At 38.6% G+C, this 18853-nt stretch overlaps 1 protein-coding gene across 1 annotated transcript in view; it reads right to left on the reverse strand.

Moving 5' to 3' along the window:
• Positions 1-2991: 2991 nt before the first annotated feature.
• Tbc1d32 (TBC1 domain family member 32) overlaps positions 2992-18853 on the reverse strand; it is a 202417-nt gene continuing 186555 nt past the window's right edge. Inside the window, exons 32-33 of the mRNA XM_005073305.4 lie at positions 17506-17694; positions 2992-6180 (exon numbers count right to left, since the gene is read on the reverse strand). Coding sequence (XP_005073362.1) covers positions 6061-6180; positions 17506-17694 — 309 coding nt within the window. The 3' untranslated portion in view covers positions 2992-6060. The remainder of the gene's footprint in view (positions 6181-17505; positions 17695-18853) is intronic.

The raw sequence follows: 18853 nt of genomic DNA on the forward strand, positions 1-18853 counted from the left end.
TTCTTGAATTGTGTGGAAACCAAATAATGTCATCCATATCCTGAGTTAAAATTCAAATGACCATTTATCCATTCATTATGTGAAAGAAATCTGGGGTAATTTCCATCTTGTAACTATATGAGTAACACTGCTGCTGATGTGTACGTGTTTGCATTTCTTTTGGGGAACACCTGGAGGGGATATGACCTATCGCATCATTAGATACATGTTTAACTTCATTAAAGACAACAACATTTCAAAGGATAATTTCCAGTTATTGCAGCTTCCCAACAACAACAACAACAAAAAATCTGAGTTCCAGAGTTCCAGTTGCCACACAAGGTTCATAAACCTTGCAAGTCATTTTTTGTTGACATTCATGTTATGCATTTTGTTGTAGAAACTTCAGGGACTATGCAGTGCTTGTCTCTTGGATCTCAGGAACAGTTCCATTAAATTAATGATCATGAATATTTGAGTGTTACTTAAATATGTATTTTTGGTAATGTGTCTGTTCAAACGTATTTTATATCCGGATGGAGATATAGTTCAGTGGCAGAGAGCTTATCTAGCAGAAGTGGATTCCATTTCTAGCACTGAAAAATGTGTACAACACATTTATGTATGTATTTCCACTGCTTAGAATGGATATGTATATATGTGCACACACGGTTGTCTTATTTCTGTGTGGTAGTAGAAGCTCTATATAAGCTGATCAAAAAGGCTTTTACTAGAAATGCTTTGACCATCTATTTTCTTGATACTGAACTTTCATTAGAACTTTCATTAGAGAATGTCTTTTGCAATAGTTCATATTTTCCTAGTCAGAATGATCTATAGGGAAAACAAATAAAATAACAACAAGCCAATGCTGCTGAGTATGTGGGGAAAGGGAGTAAGTTTGCACTGCTCATGGGAATACACACTGGTACAGCCACTATGAAAATCAGTAGAAGCTTCCTTAAAAAGCTGAACATGTATCTACTGAGAGATCTATCTATGCCACTTTTGGGCATATACCTAAGGTCTCTATGCCTTACCACAGGGATATTGGCTTTTCCCTGTTCATTGTTGCTTTATTCATAATAGTCAGGAAATGGAAAAACAGAGATGGCCATCAACTGATGAATCATTAATTAAATTTGGTACAGTTATATAATGAAATAGTATTAGGGTGGTAGAGAAACGAAAAATCATAATATTTTCAAGTAAATGAGTGAACCTAGACATGATTATGCTGAATGAGGTAACCAGGCTCCAGAAAGACAGAAATGACATGTCTTCTCACATGTAAATGTTAGATTTCTCTTAAGTTTTAGTGAGAGCATTTTATTTGGAATACCCACACAGCTTAGGCAACTAGGAAAGGGCCATAGGGAAGAGGGGATCATTCAAGGAAGGGGAAATAAAATGCAGTGTTTTAAAGGGAGAAAGTAGAAAAACAGAATGGGAAGAATTAAATCCCCCCTTCCCCATCTTCACCCACTCCCTTCTTCATTTAATCCTGATTACTACCTATTCCTGGCACACTCCTACACAGAAAAGGGGAGGGGGACACACAGTTTTGCTAACTCATCTTTCAGCCATGGATTCCTAATTATGCTATTTTCCCCAGTTCACTTACTGTCCTTAACATTCATATCACATACGTTCATCATCTAACAATCCTGTATGGTATTTTCCACCCCAAATTGTTTCCTCTATGACTGTGAGAACAACAGCTTCTGAAAATGCCCACTACTGTGTTTGCTTACTGGCTTATGCTATTTGGAATAAAATGTCCAGCTCTCAGCAGATGCCAGCACTCCATACGTGCCCTAAGACTCATGGCATTCTCTTGTGCCTAAACACAGGACTCATTTTAGTTCATCCTGGGCCAAAATCATTAAGTCCTTTCTCCACTTCATGACCCTTACCTCAACATGAATGTACTTCTCCTACTATAAAAATAGAATGAAATTAAGCCGGGCGTTGGTGGTGCACGCCTTTAATCCCAGCACTTGGGAGGCAGAGGCAGGCAGATCTCTGTGAGTTCGAGGCCAGCCTGGTCTACAAGAGCTAGTTCCAGGACAGCCTCCAAAGCCACAGAGAAACCCTGTCTCGAAAAACCAAAAAAAAAAAAAAAAAAAAAGAATGAAATTAAAATAACTATGATTGAGACCATGTCTGTGATAACTACTACCTGTTTTCTTTTAGAGTAGTAATCCTGGAAAGAGCAGTTTCAAAATCTATTCTATGAAACCCAAGCCAATCATGCTGTATCTCTTATTACTTCATCAAACCTTCTTCTAAGTCCAGAGGGGAGAAATGCTCTTGTCATTTTTATATTTCCATGGTCTAAAATTAATTTATCTCATGAAGATGTTAAACTCTTAGTAGTGTCATAACTCACTTGTTTTACAAATTAAAACTTTTAGACTTATTTTCAAATTTTTATTATGTATGTGTGTTTTGTGTACATGTATGTATGTATGAGCACTGTGTGTATGCCTTCTGCCTGTGGTGGTCAGAATGTTCGGATCCTATAGAACTGGAGTTATAGATGGTTACAAGATACCAGATGGGTACTTGGAAATGAACCTGGGTCCTCTACAAGACCAAGTTCTCTTAATTGCTAATCTATTTCTCCCCTATCTTGGGCTTTTTTATTGTCACATATATTCATGTGCAGTGCTTAAGCTGCCTATGTCAACAAAAAATAAAACAGACTTCTTTAACACCTGGGAAACAGAGAATGGGTATGACTCAGGATGACTCACTTAGACTATTCTAATGAAGTGTAAATACTTCCTTGAGAGTTACTGTGTAATACCTTGACAGATAATTTAGATACGTATCACAAGACTCCTAACTACAAATGTTGTGTTTTGAAGTTCTGGAGATGGAGCCCATAGCCTTGTGTACACTGCAAAGCATTTAATCACTGAGCTATTATGTGTCTATGTACTAAACATAAAAATTTGGAAACAGATGGTCAAAGATTTACATACTAATAAAGTCCTTACAAGATAGTTTATATCATAAAATTTTATTTATAATTAAATACTGCAAAATATATGAGTTGGTTCTTCACAAATAAGAGACAAAGTCTGTCCCAAGAGCTCACACTTACTTACACAGTGGATGCAAGATAGTATTCATTCAGGCTATTATTCTTAAAATAAAGAGAAGCATGAATCACAAGGGTAGCCACACAAAATATATCTTATGTTTTCTTCCATGAAACTAATGTAAGTCATTCTAAGACATGTCTTACTTAATCTTAATCTTGTATTGTTTTTTTTTTTTGGTTTCTTGTTTTTTATTTTTTTTAATTACATTGTTTTGGTGGGGACAGGTGTGGAGGGCAGGGGGTAACTCGTGGGAGTTGGTGCTCTTCTGCTACCATGTAGGTCGTGGGGATCTAACTTGGGCTATTAGGTTTGACCTCAAGCACCTTTATCTGTTGAGACATCTTGCCCAACCTTATCATTTTTTAAACTTACTTATTTTATTTATTTATCTTAAGTTTTTGAGGTAGGATTTCAGAACGTGGGTCTAGTTGGTCTGAAAGTTGCATTGACAGTCTGCATCTTGTTTCTTGAGAAACAAGGGATCACAGGTGTGGACAACCTTCTGTTTCTACTTTGTCAAAGAAAAATCAAAACCACCTGGTTCCAGATGACATCACTGTTTGCCAAATGTAACTGTCATAATTTAGATATTACCTAAATTTCCAATAAGTTATCCATCGCCAATGATGTAATGATTTCTATCTGCAATGCAAGAGCTTTCCCATGAAAAGGGGTTCCAGCCTCTCAACCGTCAGAGCATCACCCAGGAACACACAGCAGCTGGAACCTTCAGCTTGCGTGCTGGCTCCACACAGGCCTTCAGCAGACAAAGCACGCCTTGGGGTCATCTTCTACTCTCCTCACTCACTCGGCGGGAGCCAAATGTGCAATGTTTCTAATTAACTTGCTCAATTTACCTGCCTCCAATTTACAATGCCCTTTAACAACACCATTACTGGAAAGCTACTGTTGGCATGGATGGTACAAAACCTGGTTTGGGAAGAAGCATATTTTAAAGGTCTAAATGTCCCTAGATTAAAAACTGTACAGCACCTGTTGCCTCAAATGCTGATGAAAATAAATTCGTGCATGACTGGTTTTGGTAGAAAATAGAAAATAGTAGTATTAGTTTAAAATGTATGGTCATGTAAGCAAAAAACACACTATAACCTATGTGATTTTTTAAAAAACTGAAATTGGTAAACTAGTAAAATACTTGAGCACTGGCTTTCAAACAGTAAATGGACAGTCATAAAAAAAAACCAGATCCTCACATCTTAATCCTACGTGCACAGAGACTTCTGTTTAAATAAAATGTAGTGTGAATCATTTCAACTTAGAAATCTATTCTTAATGTTTTCAAGTTCAGTACAAATCAAATCTATCACCAAGAAATAATAGCAAAATGCTTATCAGCATGAGGGAGACGATCTGTCTTCTAAATGTGCCATGTGAACGCTGTATTTCCAAGGAAAAGCTAGAAATTAATATCAGTATAACAAGCGCCTCCTAGAAAGACAATTGTGTCTGAGAACAATGTCCTGGTAGAACAATGTCCTTTGTGCCTCCACAGGGGAAATAAGCAACTGCACTGTTGTCTGTGTTTTTCCATATGTGTAGTAATAAAAAGGAAGAAAATAGGCTTTTGCCCATCTCTATGGACTCTTTACAGTACATGAACCTTTTGTCCATCCTTCCTTCTTTCCTTCCTTCCTTCCTCCCTCCCTCCTTCGTAAACAAAATTGCTTTTTTTCCCCTAAGATTAGTAGAAAGAATATTACCCCACAGTAGAGATGATGTAGGTTGGGACATTTCACTCTGTGCCACTCTGACTCTCCCAACAGACATGTGATACACTTTGACTCTATTTGTCTCACATGCATTTCTTTTCCTATTTTTGGCATATTTTACAGTTCCTGGCGCATCTACAGTGTGCACGTGGAGGTCAGAGCCTAGCTCCTGAGAGTCAGTTCTGTTCTTTCACAATGTGGGTATGAGGGGTTGAAATCAGGTGTCAGGCTTAGAGTTTTTCGTCACTGAGCCATGTCGGCGGCTCCTCATCCTGACACTAGTTTCTTATAATCCCCACGCCTTTCACCCTGCACATCCTCTTATTTTCATGCCCTACCCCCCAGCTTCCACAGAGGAGACAAAACATGTGATGCCTGTCTTTAGGGTCTGGCTTTTATCACCTAACATACTCTCCAATCCCAAAGTCCTGCAAATGCTTAATTTCACTCTTTATGGATGAGTAAAACTGTTGTGCACATATACTATGACTACCTTGACTGATTCCATAACCTGCTTATTTTGGATAGTGCATGATAAACATAGATGTGCCGGGATCTCCATGGTAATCTGACATACATTTATTTATTTATATTAGGTACATTGTATGGCTAAGTTAACCTAGGTAACCTGACATAAAGTTGTCTGGATGGACATTTTCCTGATGGATAAAGGCAGTGAGTTTTTATTGATCCATTCTCAGTTTTCATGTCTGCTCACTTCCTTGCCCCTTTGTTGACCAAAGTCTTTTTGTTCTTTTATTATTTCGTAGTTTATTTGGTTCAACATGTATTCTAAATATTAGCCCCTTATCATGTGAATAATTGGGACTATTTTCCCCGATTTGTATCCTGTCTTCCTTTTCTTTTACTTTACAAGTATGTGGTGCAATTTGTCTCTGCTTACCTATTGCAGATCAAATGTTTTCTGCTAGTAGTTTCAGATTCTTAGGTTTTACATTGAGGTCTTTGATCCTTTCGTAAGTCAAACATAAATAAAAACTAAAATCTAGGACTGCTCCTGAAAATGTAAAGAACACGGAACTTGCAAACATGAACTCACTTCATTGCACGAACTGCGCCAACAGCAACACGAATATATTCTGCTCAAAACCTCTCAGTACTGATTTACAATGCATGGACACAAAAAGCACATGTTATCGATGTAGACAGAACACAATCAAGTCGCCCTGTCTACCTTAAAAATGAATAAAACATTAAGTTGGAGCACCTCTCGTGGTCTATGTGCTCTGCACTCTGATGCTGCGCATGTCTCTTAGCAGCACTGGTCGGTAGTTTTGCTCCAAGGTCTCCATGTATTCAAAGTAGCTGCTCACTCGAAACCCACGCAGTGCTTCTTCCTGCCCGGGAAATATGAAGGGAGGTTCATTTACTTACAGAAAGATGCACAACTCCCAGTGAATAATGTTTAAGTAACTGAAGTATCATTTGTTTTCAGCTCTGGATGCTGGAGCAGTGTACATGGCTAGTAAATGTGGAATTGCTTTTCATTTGGGGAGCTGTGTCTGTATCTGTCAGCAATGAATCATGACCTTGTGGAGCAAGGTGATTTTAAAAAACAAGAATGCTTTACAGCTAGCAGTAGAAACTCTTCCTAAAATTTTACATCCAGTTAAATAGTTTAAATAGGCAACTAGTAAAGTCCCTGAATTCTATCTACCTAAGGATGCTGCTCACAAAGACCTCCATCAGCCTGTGGTTCACAATGCTGGCACTAGGCACACGAACAGTCATTTTTTTCTTTAATGGTTAATGTCCCAAATGAGACAGTCAAGAATAAATGCACGAATATCTATCCATTATTTTAATGCCTTTAGGGGAAGCAGTTGACTATGCTTTTCAGCACTCTCAAATATCATCTAACGTAGTATCTACCTGGAAGGTTTCTTAAAAATCTTCAGAATAGTTGTTCTCAACTCAACACAACTACAATAGCTTTGGAGGACTTAAAATTTTGGACAATTCATGCCTTTTACAAGTTTATAGTTTAAAGTTAAAAAATGAGTAACAAGGCCGGGTGGTGGTGGCGCACGCCTTTAATCCCAGCACTCGGGAGGCAGAGGCAGGCGGATCTCTGTGTGTTCAAGGCCGGGCTGGACCGATAACCTCCGAAACAATACAGAGAAACCCTGTCTCGTAAAACCAAAAAAAAAAAAAAAGAAAAAGAAAAAAAAAGAGTAACAAACACGACAGCAATCCAAAGGAATGAAAGGCCATGCATATTACATGCTAGTTTGTTAGTAGTGACAAAAGAGAGGTATCAACGTGAGGTAGCTAAAATGACATGCAAATTTTCACATAAACGATGATTTTTAAAGCTTTACACGTACTCATAGATATAATATATAACCTCATATATACTCATTTATGAGTAATAATTCATATCATGCAAATAGTTATGTAGAACTTTACTGTTAGTGTGCCATGTGTCAGTTAAAGTCCACAAAATTTGAAGGAAAGATGCAACCTAAAGTATATTACTGATCGCTAAGGTTGACAGATGCTGAAGAAGCTAAATGGTGTGTACTGATGGCATCCACCATTATCCCATCCACACAAACTCCCACACGACTTCCGCTTTTCACTTTAAGGGAAAAGACTCTGTCATCCACTCTCTCCCCGTTCACTCTTATGTTCTATTAGCACATGGTAAGTTCTTGGCTGTTCACACAAGACACAACAGTGACTGAGGTAAGGATTGCATCCTAGACTGTTAATAGCCAAGGTAAACCATGTCCTCCCATTAATAAACATGAAGCTTCTCTTAGAGATAGTATGCTGCAATGAAATACCACAACCAAAGCAACCTGAGGAAGAAAGTGTTTATTTGGCTTATTCTTCTCCTAAGTGAAGACAATCAGGACAGGAACTCAAACAGAGCAGAGGTAGGAGCTGATACCAGAGGTAGGAGCTGATACAGAGGCTATGGAGGAGAGCTGTTTATTGACTTGCTTCACATGGCTTGCTCTACAGAGTGAGTTCCAGGACAGCCTCCAAAACAATACAGAGAAACCCTGTCTCAAAAAAAAAAGAAGAAAATGCCTTGCATCTGGCATTTTCTCAACTGATGCTCCTTCCTCTTATGACTCTACCTAGTGCTAAACTGACATAAAACTATTCAGCACATAACTGAACCCAAGAGAAAATGTTCACATGGGTTCACTTTTGTTTTTATTTTTTGTTTTTTGTTTTTTGGTTTTACGAGACAGGGTTTCTCTGTATTGTTTTGGAGGCTGTCGGTCCAGCCCGGCCTCGAACTCACAGAGATCCGCCTGCCTCTGCCTCTGCCTCCCGAGTGCTGGGATTAAAGGCGTGTGCCACCACCGCCCGGCTGTTGCACCCACTTGTAATCCTTGTCCTTTATAGACTGTGGTAAAGGATAGTAGATTCCGTGCCACCTGGGGAACATAAAGAAGCCCTGTCTCAACAAAGAAAACAAAACAAATAGGTGTTCACTTGATTAATGGTAAAATATTGGGTCTTCATAAGTTTCTGTCTATCTAAAATATTTGTTTACAAGGGGGGAAAGGAACAAAGTGAAACCAGACTTACCGGACACCAATTCACTGTAAATAGTTATTGTTGCAATTATAGAACTCTTAAGAACTTATCCTTTTTCTTTAAATTTATATGTGACTTGGCTTTGATCATTTCCACTCTAAAAGTATCCCTAAGCTGGAAGGTAATTATAGTAACATCTTTCCTAACAGAGAAATTCCAGTGCTGTGAGAGCTGCTTCAGGATGCATGCATTCACGATTTTCAAAGAAAAGCTTATTATTCATTAAATGCAAATTACAATGAGACATAGCAGAACTTGAACAATAGGTCTAATTATACTTTCCTCGCCAAAAAATCATCAAAATCTATTTAACATCTTTTAATTATTGTTCTACTTTCACTTAAACATAAAAGTACATAGGGAAGTCACAGTTAATACTTGGCTTAAATATATTTCTTTTAAAAATATAGTATTTTCAAAAACTGGTTCCTCTTTTAGATATTAAGGTTAAATATTCTTGTACCTACACTGAAGAGATATCATAACACTAGTATAAAAGGGTACTGAGGTTGCATGTTATAAGGAAAAGACATAACTATACATTTTAAATTCAATTGTAAATGGTATTGTTCACTTTAAAATTTTGGCAGGCAATTTTATTTCTGAATAAAAAAATTTAAATTACCCAAGCTTCACTTTTAATCTTTCAAGTAGAATATTTTTCATCTCATCCTAGACATTCTCTAACCCTCTCCTCAGGGGATAGATAGTCTTACTTGTGATTATGACCATTTAGATTGTTAGGCTATCATTCAAGTTGTAACTAGCCATTTCCTCAGAGTATGGTTTCACTATAGTCTCATTTGCATATCTAAGTCTGTTTCAATCTCCCTGTCTATGAATATGGAAGCATGTGTATAGTTTTTTTTTAAACAGTTTTAACATTTTTTGTAACAATAGTGAAATAGTTGCTCAAGAAAACACTTTAATACTGCAATAATTTAAATTGGGTTACAATGTTCACTGAGAGAATGCTACATTTTGTATTATGTCTAGTTGCTATTCAGCTTGCTTTCAATGATTACTTTTCTCATTAACTATGGGTTTTAGCATTAGAATTTCACATTCCTAACCACAGAGCTGTGTGTGTTATTCCATGATACGACGCAAACACAGCTTCCTTCTTTCCTTTAGATAGAAATGTTAAATTCTAAGGGTTTTTTTTTTTTTTTTTGGAGAACATTTGATCAGGGTCCAGGGAATTTAGAATATTATTTAAAAGGTAACTATATTAGTTAACCAGGGACAATTTTAGTTAATAGGATTTTGATTCAGCCAAGAAAGGCTCAAACCTCTCCACACTAATTCTTAGCTTATGAACTTAGGTAAGCTTACTGACTGTAAATTTTGATTTTTCATGTGTCAATGGGGACCACAATACTGGGGCTGTTCTGTGGACTACATATTCTAAAATTTGAAGTCTTACCACAGACACTTCTATGGTCTCTGTCCCATCTCTTCCCACCCTTATATGCTCAACCTCTTCTGTCCACAATACTTCTCCTGATGCTGTAGGGCAGTGGTGTTTCAACCTGAGGGTCACAACCCCTTTGGGGTTGAATGACCCTTTCATGGGTTACCTATCAGATATCCTGCATATCAGATATTTACATTAGGATTTATAACAGTAGCAAAATTACATTTATAAGTGTCAACAAAAATAATTTAAAGGACGGGGGTCACCATTGCATGAGGAACTGCATTAGGAAGATTGAGAACCAGCTCTATGGGGATTCTTGCCTCTGAGCTTTGCAGCTGCCTCTCTATGCTTTTATGAAGGCTTTTCCCCCAGAGATGTTTATAATGCATTTCTTTTAAAGCGTTCATTGCCATTCTTATCCTTTTGAGTGGCCCAAACAATTTCTCTGGCTCCCTCACCATGTCACGGTGTCTTTCAGTCAGACATATAATGTCAGAAATATTATCTATTTGTACTGTTTCTCTCAGCAGAACTTAAGGACCATGTGGGGCACGGACATTCTATCATGCCACTACAACAGTGCTTGGGATACAGCTGTTACACAATAAGTACTGGAATAAGTCAGAGTGAGTAGACAATGCCTCTACAATCCTTTGTCCATGGCCTTGCATTCAGCAAACACTTAAAGTGTTAATGGTGGCTATAACAACATCAACAGACAGTCTTTATAAAGGCCGGGATACCCTCTTCTGAGCACACATCAGACACAGACAGGGAAAAGTGAGGGTGATACATCAAGGATTATTGACTTCAGCTTTTGCTCCTTAACTCCTTGTCAGGAATATAAGTTACTACCCACCACGGATACTCAGACATCACTGGCTTTTCTTACAAATCATCTGGGATAAGCCTATGAGAAAAGGCAAGTTATGTCTCCATTTCTAAAAATGTATGGGTTATGGTTTTCAAAGATACTAGAGACTTATGTGTCAAAAATGTTTTTCAGCACCCAAAAGTCCATTACGCTTAATATTTTGCTTTAGTTAAGTAGACACAAGGTATAGAAAGATCAGTGTGCTGACATGGCCACCCTCCTGGTTTTATGATTTTATGACTGAGTCTATTCAGTCCCAAACATCTGACTATTAATGTGTTTGCAAGATTATGGTAACTTTTCAAAAATTAATTTATAGAGAAAAAAATCTTGGGTGGGTTAAAATGGAAGAGAGGTAATTTACTAAAACTGTAAAATTTAGCAAAGACTACTTAAATGATTTGCATTAGTGTCAAATCTCATAAAAAGCACTCAAGAAGTGTTTTATTTGGTATAAATACTTATTATTAAAAATATACACCATGGGGCTAGGGAGATGGATCAGTGGGCAAAGGCACTTGCCACACAAATCTGGTGACCCAAGTTCAACCCCTGGAACCCATATAAACTGTGGGTATAGTGCCACACCTACAGTCCTAGTACTCCTACAACCACATGGGAGCCAGAGGCAAGAGAATCTGCAAAACGCTATCATCTGAGCACCCATGCCTGTGTTGTGTGTATTTCTTACAGGTCTATGTGGACAGGTCCAAACATATTGGCAAGCATATAACCCGATCCCTATGACCAGGTAGGTGAGGCAGTGTGTGGTTCTGGAGAGAATACAACACTATTAAAGGTTTAGGATAGGGCATGTGCTTCCTGGATATCTGAACTCATGATAAGAGAGATGTCCGTTCTAGGTGGGTCAATGAGGGAATCGCTCTGACTTGTTGAAACCTTAGAGTGTTTCTGACCAAGATGGGAAGATCATATCCACCTCAGGCAGTATTACTGTGATGTCATATGCTAAGATGACTCAAAATAAACAGGTAAAAAAATATCCATGGGACAAAAAGTAGATTAAAGGTTACCACAGACTTCAAAAAGTATTGTCTTCTTTATGGTAGATCTTCCTTAAACATCGTTTCAATAACAGACAAGCAGGTGGTGTAGAGATATAGAAATCTAATCATTAGTAATTCTTTCTGTGTGGGGAGCCGCCCCCACATTCTCCGTTACAAGATGGCGCCGACATTCGTTGTCAGTTGGAGTAAACAACCTTGGTGCGCACGTGCCTGCTACTTTTCCATCCCTTACTCTCTGCCTCTCCCGTGGGGTCATATGGGCTGACAAGCAGGAGCCAGTCAGGAGATGACACATCCAAGGCGGGGACTGCTGAGCTATATAAGGGTTGGACTTTTCGCTCCCGGGGTCTCCACTCTGTAAGCTTATGCTCTCCCTCTCAAGACGCATTAAAGCTGTTCTGCAGAAGGATCCTAAGTGTGCCGTGTCATTCTTGCTGGCGAGACGGTAGCACGGGACATTTCTGGAGTACTTGCTATGTCAATCAATGTTCTAGAAGTATTTTTGAGGTGTCTCTTTTAATTGCTCAATAACCCATGCACTAGTTACTGCCTCATCCCCAACTGCACAGATGAGGAACCTGAAGTATAAAAAGATTAAACAATGAGCACCCGCTAACACAATGAGGGAGGGGCAAAGCTAAGTCTTCAAGTGGCATAAGGCAATGCAGACAACATCTAAAAACACAGGTGATGCTGGATGAGGCACGCTTTACTTCTTCTCTGGGATAAGCTCCGATAATAATATGTACACTTTTGTCTCTTAAAGCTTAGTATTTAATCAGGTTTTCTCTGTCTAATCTCCATTTTTTACTCTGTCATTATGTTCCAATAACAGCAGCTGCAACAGCCATCAACAAAAATTCCTCTCAACAATTTACTGATTGGGTTGAAATCAATCTGATTTTTCTCATAATTATAAATTAATTTTCTGTAATATGCAGAATTCAGTGGAGGAATTTCAATTAAGCATTCTGAGTATTCACAGCCTGATTTCCAATGGATGACAGTCTTCCCCTTGCCTTGGCATTTTGGTGAAGTTTGCCCCTAGGGTGCACGGACAGATGAATGCTAACAATTCTTTCTAGCCTATGAGCATGTGAGGTGGGACAACATGTACAGCCAATTCCTGGCACACTCATCTTCTCCCAGGACCCTATAAACAAGGCTTCTAACAAATATATGTGTGTAGATATGCTTTTTAAAACACTCTTATTATATAGAAGTCCACTAATCAAAATTTTCTGAAAAGAGAAAATGGTCTACATTTTCTAGTTAGCTAAGAAATTTCAGAACATTAATTTTGTTAGATGTTTTTCTCCCTGGAATTGTAGAAGCCACATAATTTCAGTGGCTGTTGCAGATAAAAATATTTGAAATCCCTAGCATTCTCAAAGATAAAAATTAATAATGAATTAATAAATACATGAATAAATAAATATATAAGGAACACTGGGTTTCAGAACTAAGCTTGGGTGCTTCCTCATAGCTTCAAAAGGTGTCCCACTAAAGTGTGACAATAACACAATTGACTATTCTATTATCCAGCCCACATTTTGTTGTTATCTACAAGGATATTGTGAAAAACAAGAAGCCAGGTATGGTGGTGGCATGCTTTTAATCCCAGTGCTCAAGACCAGCCTGGTCTATATAGCCAGTTTGAGTTAGCCAGGACTAAGGAGTAATGCACTGTCTTAAAAACAGGAGTGATAAGCAAAGGGGTCATGACCATGCTGTAGAAACCCACAGAAACAGCTGACATGAGCAAATGGGAGCTCACAGACTTCATTCTGACAGCTTAGGAACCTGCATAAGACTGAACCAGGCTCCCTGAATGTGGGTGTCAGTTGGGGGACTTGGGAAGTCTGTGGGGCTGCTGGTAGTGGAACCAGTTTTTATCCAAAGTACACAAATGGGCTTTGGGAGCCCATTCCCTATGGAGGGATACTCTCTTAGCCTAGATACATGGAGGAGGGCCTAGGTCCTGCCCCAAATGATGTGACAGACTTTGATGATCCCCCATTGGAGACCTCACTCTCCCTGAGGAATGGATAGAGGGAGGGAGGAATGGGGAGATGGTAGGAGGGATGGGAAGACAAGAAAGAGAGGGAACTTGGATTGGTATGTAAAATAAGATTGTTTTTAATTTAAATAAAAATTCATTAAAAATAAATTATAAAACAAAATAAAATAACATAAAAAGCTAAAATCAAAACAAGAACAAAAACAGACTTCTATCAGTCCATATCCATGACATTTACTGACTCTGACAGCTTAGTGATATAATGAGAACTGGAAAATCCAACTCCATTCAACTGCACTCACCATCCAACCCCAGTGCTCCCACAGTGAACTAGGACTGACAATTAGTGGTGCTCCCCACTGTCTGGTCTGAGCCACCCCTCCTTGTTTTTTCAGTTTAGTGACTTAGAATCACTAAGAACTCTCCAGTGGGCTGTTAGATATGTGCAAGAAGTCTTGACTCTCAATGATCTGATTTAAAATTTTCAGCCTAATCTTTAAGGAATATGGATGGGCTATTATTTTCTCCATAGAACATATTTCACAGTTTCATTTAGCAAGGCTTTGTCATGCCATGTTCTTAGTTTCAATCAATATGAGAAACTTAAGTTGAGGAAAGAAGCACATATTTTCAACATTCAAGAGTCATCTACTTTTCTAGAGGTCTTGGGATAGATGGTAATAATTGAAGGATTAGTAAACATATCTGAGGTTCTCAGGGTTCTAAACACTAATTCACTTGTGCCTTAGTAACTGAAACTCTTACATTTTGAGCAGTCAAATGCTTGTTCTATTTATTTTTACACAGTTGAATCATCATCCTTTTATTCACTAAATTACATCTCTCTGTGTGTGTGTGTGTGTGTGTGTGTGTGTGTGTGTGTGTTTCTGGGTGCATGTGTACAACAGCACCTATGCAGAGGTCAGAGGACAATTGCTAAGAGTCAGTTCTCTCCTTATACCATCTGTGTTTCCTGGGATTGAACTTAGCATTTTGGGTGCCTTTACATACTGAGTCATTTCTTGGCTCCCTTATTATCTTTTAGAGATAAAATATGGTTTATTCACAAAATAAAACTTTAAAGTTGCTTTAGTTCCGCTTCTTTCCCCTGCCAACATGCTCTTAGTTGGGATTTAACCAACTCAATTCAAATTCTAGTAACTTAAATCAGAATTAGAAGATAACCTTTGTGACGACATTTCAAATCCTTTAGGTTAACCTGATATCACTGTGCCCAGCACACATTGATATCTGGCACACCCTTAAAATGGTCATCACTTTTTTCTTCTTTTTTTTATTTAAGATTTTTTTAATTTTAAATAGCTTGTTTTACATGTCAATCCCAGTTCCCTCTCCCTCCCCTCCTCACGCACCCCCCCCGCCATCCCCCCCATCCTCCCACCCTATTGCCAATTCCTTCCACATAGGGGATATCTAGAGTCTATCATTTCATTCAGGGTAGGGTCCAGGCACTTCCCTAAGAGTCCAGGCAGAGAGAGCAACCCTCTTTGTGTTATGGACACATGATGTCTGTTAGTATTCCAGGGATAAACACTGATCCACTACGCAGGACCCCATAGGTTGTCCAGGCCTCCTCACTGACTCTCACATTCAGGGGGTCTGGATCAGTCCCATGCTGGCCTCCCAGCTGTCGGTCTGTGGTCCAAGGGCTCTCCCCTGTTCGGATCAGCTACCCTACTGCAACTGTGCAGGGAAATATGACACTGCAGTAGGATCCAGCATTCACCAGACAAGGACATAAAGACATTCTTCCACTGAGGGTGACAGCAGGAAACATTTCAAAAATTAAACATTGTTGCTGCTCAATATAAATAAAGCTAGTCTGCTCACCTTTTATATTTACTTTCGCAACAAACACTTATTGAGAAAGGGTTGAAAATCTTTCACTATACTAGGTAGACCACAGCACAGTTCTTTGAAAGCTAAGATATAAATGGAAGAGGATGTACATAGAGTGATGCTCTCTCAGCCTAGACACACGGGAGAGGGCCTAGGCCCTGCCCAAACTGATGTGACAGACTCTGAAGATCCCCCATGGAAGGCCTCACCCTCCCTGGGGAGCAGAAAGAAAGGGGATGGGATAGGGAGTTAGTGGGGGGCAGGGGAGGAGAAGAGGGAGAGGGAACTCGGATGGACATTTAAATCAAGCTTGTTTCAAGCCAGGCCTTGCAGCATATGCCTTTAACCCCAGTACTCAAAACAAGTTTGTTTCTAATTTAAATTTTTTAAAAAAGTAGGCTAATAAGAACATAAAAAAAGGATGAACAGAAACGTCTTAGAAATGTATATAATCAACTAAACTCAAAGGAGTTTAGAGAATTATGTGTTAAGGGAAATTCAGGTGTTAAGAGTATAGACAAACAATATATCCTAAAATTCCAGTACCTGATCACCACAGCTGAAGAAATGTCCCAAATTGAGCATGTGAGCCCGAATTGTGTTCATCTTAATCCCTGTGTTTAAATGGCCTATTTACTGGATCACTTCAGACCATTCATTATTTGGGTTTCTGCTCAGTGTTCCTTCTAGATATGTACAACCATTTCTCTGTCAAGCATTTTCATTAATAATGACCCTAAGATTATAATTACAATAATGTTCATAGTTTAAGATATTCTGAATTCAAAATGTTTTAAACAGGAAATGATTGACTGGCCATCTTAAGTGATTAATGGCTTTATTTTAGAAATAACACTAAATGGAAACCTAATAGCAAAGAAAAAAACTAATTTACAAAAGCAATCCTTCACCTAGTAGAAGATACATTCACATTTTGGTAAGTGAATGTGTTTTGTGACTGTGAAATGAATGGTAGGATGAAAAGCAGGAAAATGCCAAATTCAATTGTGATTTCAGCATTAAACAGACAGTTGGATTCTTGCAATTCCAAGAGGAACTACGTATAGCAATGCATTTACCTTTCGTACCTGTTAATCTCCCAACCTTTAAATATATTACACTGTGATTCAGAAAGTAAACAATTTTTTAAAGATACTATCAAATATTCTACTCTTGTGAGTGTTATTAAAGAACAATATTTTATGTAAACATTTTATAAGAATGGAAAAGCTAGAAAAATATTCTGAAACACTAATTTTTTTTGTAAGTACCAACCTTTTGAACTAACAAAATAAACTGAAGATTCACTGATCAAATATGATGCAGCAATACCCTGGTTAACCTAACCCTTTGCATCCATCTCTACTCTAACTGTAAAGAATTTAGGCGACTTAAGTCCATGCCTCACTCTTCTCACTTCAAAAATAAAAACAATCAGATCTTCCACTCAGAGTTGATTTGGTGGTCAGAGTCTAGATAAGTATTTGACAGTTGTGGCGGTTTGAGTGAGAATGACTTGCATAGGCTCATACATTTAGATGGCTGGTCCCTAGTTGGCAGAAATGTTCGGGGAGGATTAGGGGGTGTGGCCTTGTTGATGGAGGTGTGTCATCATTCATTTCCAGTAGTTCTCTCTGCTTCCTGCTTGTTGATAAAGATGTAGGCTCTCAGCTACTGCCCTAGCACCAAGCCTGCCTGCCTGCTGCCATGCTCCCTGCCATGACAATCATGGACTCTAACCCTCCAGAAATGTGAACCCAAATTAAATACTTTCTTTTATAAGTTGTCTTGGTTATGGCATCTTATTGCAGCAGTGGAAAAAATGGCTAAGACAACAATAAAATGCCCCAAATTAGTGATTAATTTTAAACGACTTTTCCTCTTAGACATGGACATACTTACTTTGAGAAAGACTTGCAGATCTTGAGTCTGGGTGTGCTGGAGAATGTCTCGCTGCAGATGTTTGAGAATAGCTATGCAGACATACACTTGATAGTCAGGACCAAGGACAACACAAGTAGCAATATAATGGCATATTTCTGTCCAATCTAAGTAATTCCAAAAGCACTGAGTTATCCACTGTAGGCAAATCTTAAAGGAAAGAAAAAAAGGAAAAAGTTTATTTGGAAGGAGTAAAAAGCTGCACTTCGCACTTGCCTATTAAGAGGTAGTAACCAGTACCACAAGAAATTCATATTTTTTTTAAAAAAGCATTCTATCCAGTGGCCTTAAAATTCTGCTTGTTTAGCTAGTGGCCAAAAACATTCCTGTGTAAGAAAATTCATAGTCTCTGGATTCAGGAGCTAAGTACCTGATGATGTCTGCACTGCTCCCGCTCCTGCTAATTGCCTTTGTCTGACATATTGTCTTCATCTTACCCCAAAATGCCAGTGTACTCTGCTAACAAATTGGAAGAGAACACCTGGGTTCAGAGAAGTTCTTTTCCATCCCACCTGTAAACACAGGTGTATAATTATGCAAATGACAGATTGGAAAACCTTAAATGCAAATGGACTCTCCTTGAATCCGAGAACAATGGAAAGCAAACAGAATCAAGAACAGATAAACTGGGAGCTAACACAGAGAATAATTCAAAAATGAGGCTTTGGAAAAGGGCTTCCTTTTTTGCCGCTTTAATTGACATACTATTATTACGTATTAACCACCCCAACCTCCCCTCAAAAAAAGAAAATCAGCAAAGGCACCACCTCAGAATTTGACCTTTCTTGGGGGTAAGGTCATCATGAAGGAAGTCAAGTTCAAATGAGTATCAGGGTGAGCCCTGACCCAGTGTGCCTAATATTCTTATAGAAAGGGAATGTGTAAAAACCACAGACACGGCCCAAGGGAAGACGACACACACGCACAGAGAACAGCATGGTTGGATATAGGAAGGATCTGAGAGATTTGAGCTCCTCGGATGACCAGGGTTAAAAGAGGAAAAGGGAGCAGAAATGGTAGCTTATCTTAACTTCACATAGGTATTAAGGATACGGATATACTCATTCTTTTTGTTCTTTCCATTTGTCCTTCAAAACCTTTATTCTAAACCTAAAAGGTGCTTTTCTACCTCTTAGTCCACCTTTTAGCATGCTGAATTTGCTTTCCTATGGCCACCATGTATTAGCTTGCTAGGTTTTCCATAACAAAGAAGCAGAAACTAGGCAGTGGAAAGCAATTCAATTTCTTACTGTTCTAGAGAAGCAGACTTCTACTAACAGTGTTAGTGGGGCTAGTGTCTTCAGAGCCT

Source organism: Mesocricetus auratus, unplaced genomic scaffold (genome assembly GCF_017639785.1).
Source record: "Mesocricetus auratus isolate SY011 unplaced genomic scaffold, BCM_Maur_2.0 Super-Scaffold_100018, whole genome shotgun sequence".
Classification (NCBI taxonomy): Eukaryota; Metazoa; Chordata; class Mammalia; order Rodentia; family Cricetidae; genus Mesocricetus; species Mesocricetus auratus.